The sequence below is a fragment of the Magnolia sinica genome, chromosome 1 (assembly GCF_029962835.1).
Source record: "Magnolia sinica isolate HGM2019 chromosome 1, MsV1, whole genome shotgun sequence".
NCBI lineage: Eukaryota > Viridiplantae > Streptophyta > Magnoliopsida > Magnoliales > Magnoliaceae > Magnolia > Magnolia sinica.
Genome location: NC_080573.1, coordinates 90,307,539 through 90,315,554, shown reverse-complemented (window position 1 = coordinate 90,315,554; position 8,016 = coordinate 90,307,539). Strand labels below are relative to the sequence as shown.

At 45.6% G+C, this 8,016-nt stretch overlaps 1 protein-coding gene across 1 annotated transcript; it reads right to left on the bottom strand.

Moving 5' to 3' along the window:
• Positions 1 to 6,473: 6,473 nt before the first annotated feature.
• Positions 6,474 to 7,404, bottom strand: LOC131247545 (uncharacterized). The gene is made up of 3 exons (XM_058247737.1): positions 7,206 to 7,404; positions 6,729 to 6,880; positions 6,474 to 6,635 (listed from the first exon to the last, which is right to left on the bottom strand). Exons 1-3 carry the CDS (start codon positions 7,402 to 7,404, stop codon positions 6,474 to 6,476), a joined length of 513 nt encoding a protein of 170 aa, XP_058103720.1.
• Positions 7,405 to 8,016: the final 612 nt, after the last annotated feature.

Below are 8,016 nucleotides of genomic sequence, written 5' to 3'. Positions count from 1 at the left end.
CGCATAATCAAACAAGCATAAGAGACCTCACTACCAGCCTGTGGACAGCCAATCACTAGCGAGGCTTGACGGTAGTGGACACATTTCATGAGTTGGTCAGACTAAGCCCAGTAATGCATACTTACATCAGGCGAGTAAGGCCACACCCCATCCAACCAACTACACGACAGTGGGAGTTGTGGCTTAACGGTATAAGGCCCTCGTGCGCTCATAGTTTCCACTCGGTCACAGTGTTGGAGTAGATCCTTGACACCATGGAAGTTTTAGGAATTTCACCCATGGGCATCCTATGCACCCAGTATGCTCAAGTAATATTTTCGGTGTCCATACATCCAGCCATCCACGAATATCCCTGTGGAGGCAAGGCCTTGATAAAACAAGGACGGTATCATCATGAAATACGATGCCAATGCATGAGTCATATATACAGATCATGCACAAGCTTCAGGCACTCATTGTGCACGAGGGGAGAAACTCCATCCCTTAAAGACCACCATACAATGCAATCCATTAATACAAATGATACATATGTGTCACAATGAAGTAAGTGTGCTACTTGTGAAATATATTCCTCCTTCCCAAGGAGGGATAAGGTCTAAATACATAGATAGGTACTCTATGGAGAAGTGAGTACTTTGGGGTGGCGTACAAGCTAAGAGAGTCATAATCCCAATGAGGAAAAGGTCATACTCAAGGTCCAAGGTGGGCATTCAACCACCTATAAGGGCCCGATGGGCTTACCTTAGGGCCACCAAGGAGGACATCCAACCTCAACTGGGTACCAAAAGGTAGCTTACTACGCATATAAGTAAGGTCTAAGGCCCAAGTAATATATGGCCTAATGGGCTATACATGAAGCCCAACTTATAGGCAATATGGTGGGCCCTCAAGCAAGGTTTAGGCCCAACCATAAAGGTTATGAACCCACATATTGTGGTGGGCCTCATGGGCAGCCTAGTAGTTCAACTATGTGGGCAATTTCATACTTGAAACAAGTGAGTTGGGCCTCACATCTTAGCCCAAGTACAGGGTTAATTTGTGGGCAACCAAGGACCCAACTACTTGCATTTTATAGCCCATAAACCCATCACAATAGAAAGAAAAGTATAGGCCCAAAGGTCAGTGGGCCTACTTAAAAAGGTTCTAGTCAAAAAGGCCTAAGGAACTAGTCAATTAACCATAAACAATGTTCAAATAAAACTCAACTTGGATGGGCCTCAGATGAGCACTAATTACACCCAAAAATACTAAAGGAAAAGGACAAGGTAACTGATCAAATCATCCTCAAATCTGATGCGCCATGCTGTCCCAAAAACAACATTTATGGGCCTATCTAGAAAGTTTCATGCATAGGTAGCTCTATGGGCCTGGGTATGTGGCCCAAAAACTCATCCAAAGGGGCCCAATTGAATGCTAATGAAGGGAAGGATGATCAAGTCTCCTATGGACCCCACATGGATGAATGGTTGAATATAAAATACATTAAAGTAGGCCCACAAAGTGGCTTGAACGGCCAACCAAGGCTGGACGGCCCAGCCTAGATGTCTCAGTCTAGTGGGCCACTCCAGGATGCACCACAGATGGTAAAGAGGCCCGTTGGCCCTGAAAATTTTCAGGTTAGTACTTCCATGGGTGGGTCATACCTCCACAAAATTTTGTGATTTTTAGATAATTAAAACTATTTTAATTAATTTAGATAAAACAAACTATCCAAAAAATCTGGTTAATCTGGACATCCCAACTTGGTGGGCTGGTCCAGCCCTTACCACAGTGTACACAGGAGTCCATTGGCCCTAAAATTTGGTAGGTGAGTCCTAACATGGTCAGAACACTTCCACGTAAATTTTCATAATTTTTGGATGCCCATAAGTATCTTAATTAAATTCAGGATTACAGACTGTCCTGGGTGAAATGTTGTTAGAAGTATAATTGTCCCTTTGTTTGGGACCACATGGGGAGGGTGCGGGGCCTCCAAAATTCCTAAAATTTGGGCCCAAGGTCCCACATCAAGCCTAAAATAAGTTGGAACCCAAAAAGATGGCTCACTATCTGAGAAAGTATTTTTAAAATTTAGTTTTTGAGGGACTACGCTGTTGGACTGGACAACAGAAATTTCTGGCAGTCCACTATGTTGGCCAACTTTTTTGGATGCCCAAATGGGGTTCATTGGGGCTGAAATTTGATATTATTATAGGTGGCTCATGCAGTTACAAGTATAATATATTAATTTGTATCAGTCTTCCCACCTAATTACTAGAAATCAAGCCCCAAGGTGGCCCAAAAATCTATCCAGACAGATTTGGACAGCAACATGTTGCTATCCAAACCACCCCAAAAGATAAATAACAGGGAAATAAATCACCATTTTCTCAAGGTGTGGTTCACCTAGATGGGTCACAAAACTCCAAGACCTAAGCCCCTTCCAAGATCATACATAAAATTAAGCCTAAAGGCTATTCAAAATATGCTAACAATATGGGACAACAAGGTGGGCCTGGATGTCCAATCACTTGGGCCTGGTTACATGACACATCAGGTGAGCCACACATACATCAGATTTACTATAAAGATAGGAAAGAAAATATGAAGAAGAAACACAATCCGGCCATGGGGTAGGGCCCGGCCACTAATGGGCCCTCCTAAGAATGAATCATACTCATACAACTACATTGATTGTACATGCAACATAAAATCACTACATGCATGATCTATAATTGCTATGGATGGTTAGGATGTCATCCCAACATGATCTTTAAGGTCTAGATGACCTTGAGATGGAGTGGATCATTAAATACATCATGATGGGGTCTATGGAGAATGGCCACATCATGGATCATGACATGCGTGTAGGATGGGCTAAAGGGCCACATCCATGGGATCAAATGGGATCCCCACCATGGATTGGTGGGTCCCATATGATCCAACTATGAAGAAATGAAGAAATCATAGAATTGAAATGATATCAACAAAAAGGATAGTCACCCACAAGAATCCATCTCTCAAACTTCTATATCATGAATATCTTGGAGTAAGGATAAGATTTTGATGGTTGAGATGTGTTTTCAAGGGTTAGATTTGAGGGGTTTTGGGGGCTAGAGAATTTGAGGATTTTTGGAGGAAGGTTGCTAGCTATGGAGGGAAGAAATGAGGAGGGAGAGATAAGGAGTGTGTGAGAGAGACCATGATGGTTTTGTAAGAAAAATAATCATTACCATAGGGAGGAGTTTACAAAGTTATAGGTTAGACTAGGTCTCTTGGTGGTGTTAGTTATGGATCTTTGTGTAGTGTGTGGGTAGTGTACCTTGGAACTTGTGCCAAGGGTGATGGTGGTCCACATGCATTCCACCTAAGTGGGCTACATGATCAATGGTCATATAATGAAATGTACACAACTTTTGATCTACATATCGGATGGACATACAAGAAGCGTCGTTAGAACCGCAACGACGATGCGAACAAGATGGCATAGGTCTTAGGCCGATCCGAGTCGGGTCAATGTGACCAAACTCAAGGATGACCGCAAACACTAGCCAAGGGTCACGGGTCACTGGGATTCGACCGGTTAGACCGTGGGACCATGAGAAATGAAATGCATACATACACATACATGCACATGTAAGAACTCGGGTCGGGTCTTACAATCCTCCCCATCAACAATGAAATTTTGTCCTTGAAATTGACAAAACTGGAGTAACAAGGATGCATAAACATCATCATCATATATATATATATATATATATATCTCAATCATCAATCACAAGAGAAGCCGATACAAGCAATCAAGCATCGAACAAATGGGGATAATACTCTCTAATCTCGGCTTTGTGTTCCCAAGACACCTCGGCCTTCGAATGATTTCCTCAATGCACCTTCACTAAGGGAATGACCCTGGTGCTGAGGAACTGCTCCTTTCGATCAAGAATATGAATCGGCTGCTCAATGTAGGAAGCATCCTCATGGACCTCGAGTGGCTATCAATTAATCACAGGAATAATGTTCGACCCACATTTTCGCAATATAGAAACATGGAACATGTCGTGCATCGCGGACAACTTAGGAGGTAAGGCAAGCCTATAAGCCACAGCACTCAAGCACTCGGTAATCTCAAAAGGTCCAATAAATCTCGGGGCGAGCTTGCCCTTAACACCAAAGCGAACCACGCCTTTCATAGGCGAGACCTTAAGATATACCATGTCCTCGATTGTGAACTCAAGGGGTCGACGCCGACGATCAATAAAACTTTTCTGCCGACTCTTAGTTGTGCGTATCCTCTGCCTGATAATATCAATAGCCTCCGACGTCTGCTGCACAAGCTCGGGACCTAAGAGATGATGCTCTTTAACCTCGATCTAACAACTAGGAGATCTACATGGTCTACCATAAAGTTCCTTAAAAGGAGCTATACCGATAGTCTCCTGATAACTGTTGTTGTATGCAAACTCGGTGAGGTGCATATGCTCATCCCAACTACTCAAAAAGTAGATTACACAAGCTCTAAGCATATCCTCAAGGATCTGGTTGACCCTTTCGGTCTGCCCATCCATCTATAGATGATAAGCGATGCTGAGATGCAACGTGACCCCCAGCGCCTGCTGAAAACTCCTCAAAAACTGAGACATAAATCTGGAGTCTCGATCTGAAACGATCAAAGCTGGGACATCGTGCTGTCTCACTATCTCCTCAATGAACACATTTGTAAGCCAGTCCATAGACCAGGAAGCACGCACTGGAATGAAATGAGCCGACTTCGTCAGATGATCAACGATAACCCAGATAGCATCATGATCGCATTGAGTTATCAGCAAACCTGCGATAAAATCCATCGACACGTGCTCCCACTTCTACTCTAGAATGCTCAATGGTTACAAGGGACCAGGGGGTCTCTGGTGATCGACCTTGACACATTGGCATGTGTCACAGTCGGTCACAAAACTAGCAATCTGACGCTTCATCCCTTGTCAAAAATACTACCTCCTCATATCACGATACATCTTTGTGGAGCCCGGGTAAATAGTGAGTCTCGATCGGTGTGCCTCGGTCATCAGATCATGATACAACTCTAGCACATTCGAGACACACAATCTACCTCTGAAGAGTAATTCACCATCGGAACCAATCTGCCAGTCTGACTGCTCCACAGATGCGGCATCTGCTCAGTACTCCTGAAGTGACTCGTCTATCTGCTAAGCCTCGATCACCCTAGCCACCAAAGAGGGTTGAATTGACAAGCTCGAAAGCTAAATAATGGAAGACTGCAGACTGAACTCAAAGTCATACTTTGAAACATCTTCGAGTATCTGCCACTCTCGCACCATCATCTGAGCCTCTAGGCCTCATAGCTGACGGTTGAGCGCATCTGCCACCACATTTGCCTTGCCTGGGTGGTACTGAATATCAAAATCATTATCTTTCAACAGCTTCATCCATCGCCTCTGGCGTAGGTTCAACTCAAACTATGAAAATAAATACTTCAAGCTCTTATGATCTGAGAAGAGCTCGAACCTGACCCCATATAGATAATGCCTCCACACCTTCAATGCGAAGACAACTGCTACAAGCTCCAAATCATGGGTGGAGTATTTCAGCTCATGGACCTTGAGCTGGCAGGAGGTATATGCCATTGGCTTCCTATGCTGCATCAGTACAACACCCAAGCTAACTCTGGAGGCATCGGTGAAAACAACAAAACTCTCACTCCCATTAGGAAGAGTGAGAACAGGAGCGGACGTGAGGCAATCATTTAACTCTGTAAATGCCTCCTTGCAGGCATCACTTCAGATGAACTCGATGCCCTTCCGCGTCAACCAGATCAGCGGTGCTGCAATATGAGAGAAACCCTCGATAAACCGATGATAATACCCTACTAGATTAAGGAAACAACAGATCTCGGACGCGTTCGTGGGTTGGCCCCACTGATGCACTGCATCAACCTTCGAGGGGTCCACAGCGACACCCTCCCTCGTTACCACGTGACCGAGGAACTTCACCTCCTCCTACCAAAACTCACACTTCTCTAGCTTCGCATACAGCTGGTGGGCACGGAGGGTCTCCAGTATTATCTACAAGTGCTCAACATGGTCCTTCCAGGTCCTTGAGTACATAAGAATATCATCAATGAATACCACTACGAACTGATCAAGGAACGGCCGGAAGACCTTGTTCATCAGCTACATGAATATGACGGGCGCATTGGTCAATCCGAACGACATGACTAGAAACTGTCCTCCTCTCGGACCCGAATCTGATGGTAATCGGAGCGCAAGTCTATCTTGAAAAAGTACTTTGCACCTTGCAACTAATCAAACAGATCATCAATATAGGGAAGCAGGTATCAGTTCTTGATAGTGACTCTGTTAAGCTCACAATAGTCCACATAGAGCCTCAATGAACCATCCTTCTCCTTCACAAACAATACCGGGGCTCCCCAAGGTGAACTGCCGAGACGAAGAAACCTAATTCTCGGAGCTCATCCACTACTCCTGCAGTTGCCTCAACTCCAACAGTGTCATCCGATAGGGGGCCTTCGAGATAAGCATGGTACCGGGCACCAAATCAATTTGAAACTCCACCTGTGGACGCGGCGGCAAACCCGGTATCTCTTGGAATACATCTGGGTACTCGTAAACAACTGGTAGCTGCTCAATACACATTGCCATAGAATCCTTGTTGACAGAAGCCAAGAAACTAGATAATGGCTCTCCTCTGGGCTCGACGATGAACTGGAACACTGGCAAGCCTGGAATGTGGAACGTAACTATCCTCGCGGCACAGCCTAAGATGACACCATACTTCGCAAGCCAGTCCATACCTAGAATAACGTCAAATCCTATCATCGGTATCATGAACAGATCAACAGGAAGAAACATCTCACCCACTAACACTGGGCAAGAAGGGCAACGATGGGTCAATACAATAGACTTCCCCATGGTAGTCGAAACAGCCAAGGCCTCAGACATGGACTTCGATGTAATACCGGTTGATCGATAGAACTGCTCGGCCACAAAGGAATGGGAAGCGCCAAAATCAAACAAAATATGAGTAACATAGCAGAAACAAGAAGAATACCCTCAACGACTCCACCGGTTGATGACTGCGGGTCCTGGCCTGGTGCCTGCTGTGCAGAATAAAAGCGGCCCTTAGCTGGTAGAGGAAACAAACCAAAAGACTAGGTTGCGATACACACTCGACCCAAGGACTGGACATACGGATATCCCCTCTACTGGTGCTGGTGCTAGTGCTGTCTCTGTTGCTACTGCTTCTGCTAGGGAGGTCTACCTGGCTACCTTTGCTGCTGAGGAGGAGCCCTAGGAGTAGGGGCTGGAAGTTATGCTCTTTGCTGCTGCTGAGGAGGACGAGGAGGTAAATGCAGTGACCTTTGCTGCTGTATGGGGAGAGGGCAATCATGCCTCCGATGCCCAGCCTGTCCACAACTGAAGTAAATACTAGAAAATGGGCCAGAAGATGGAGCGGCTAGTGGTGTTGATGATGATGAAGAAGCTACTGTCTGAGCCGCAGCTGCCGAAACCCTAATCTGCCCCTCCACCTCTACTGACGGTGCTATCTGGAACTGTCGGCTGGTGTTCTCCTCTTTCGGTCTTCACCGGAACTCTTCTCTCTCGATCTCTAGGCCATAGCCAAGTCCTCCTCATAAATTAGTGTCTGATGGACGACCTGGTCGAACGTCTCCAAACAATGCCTTACCACACGGCTGCGAAGGGCAGGACGCAAGTCAGTCACAAAACGACGGGCCCTCTTCTTCTCATTGATCGTGAGATGAGGAGCAAATCTAGACAAGGCTAAGAGACAGGCCTCATACTGAGATACTGACAAATCTCCTGAACCAGGGTCTCAAACTCGATCGCCCTCTGGATCTGGACGTGCTTGGGGAAGAATTTCTAGTCAAAACGGACCACGAACTCCTCCCACGTCTAAATAAACTGAGGCCCGACCATCTTGGATACGGACGACCACCAATGATGGGCCTCTCCCTGAAGAAGATAGGTCGCAAGGGATACC

What these genes read in the sequence shown, in the direction of transcription:
- LOC131247545 (XM_058247737.1), bottom strand. Translation starts at nt 7,404, where the DNA reads ATGATTGCCCTCTCCCCATACAGCAGCAAAGGTCACTGCATTTACCTC. An exon ending in CACCAGTAGAGGGGATATCC is followed by an intron (nt 6,881 to 7,205) that starts GTATGTCCAGTC and finishes CTTCTTGCCCAG; the next exon opens with TGTTAGTGGGTGAGATGTTT. An exon ending in TCCACATTCCAGGCTTGCCA is followed by an intron (nt 6,636 to 6,728) that starts GTGTTCCAGTTC and finishes TGTATTGAGCAG; the next exon opens with CTACCAGTTGTTTACGAGTA.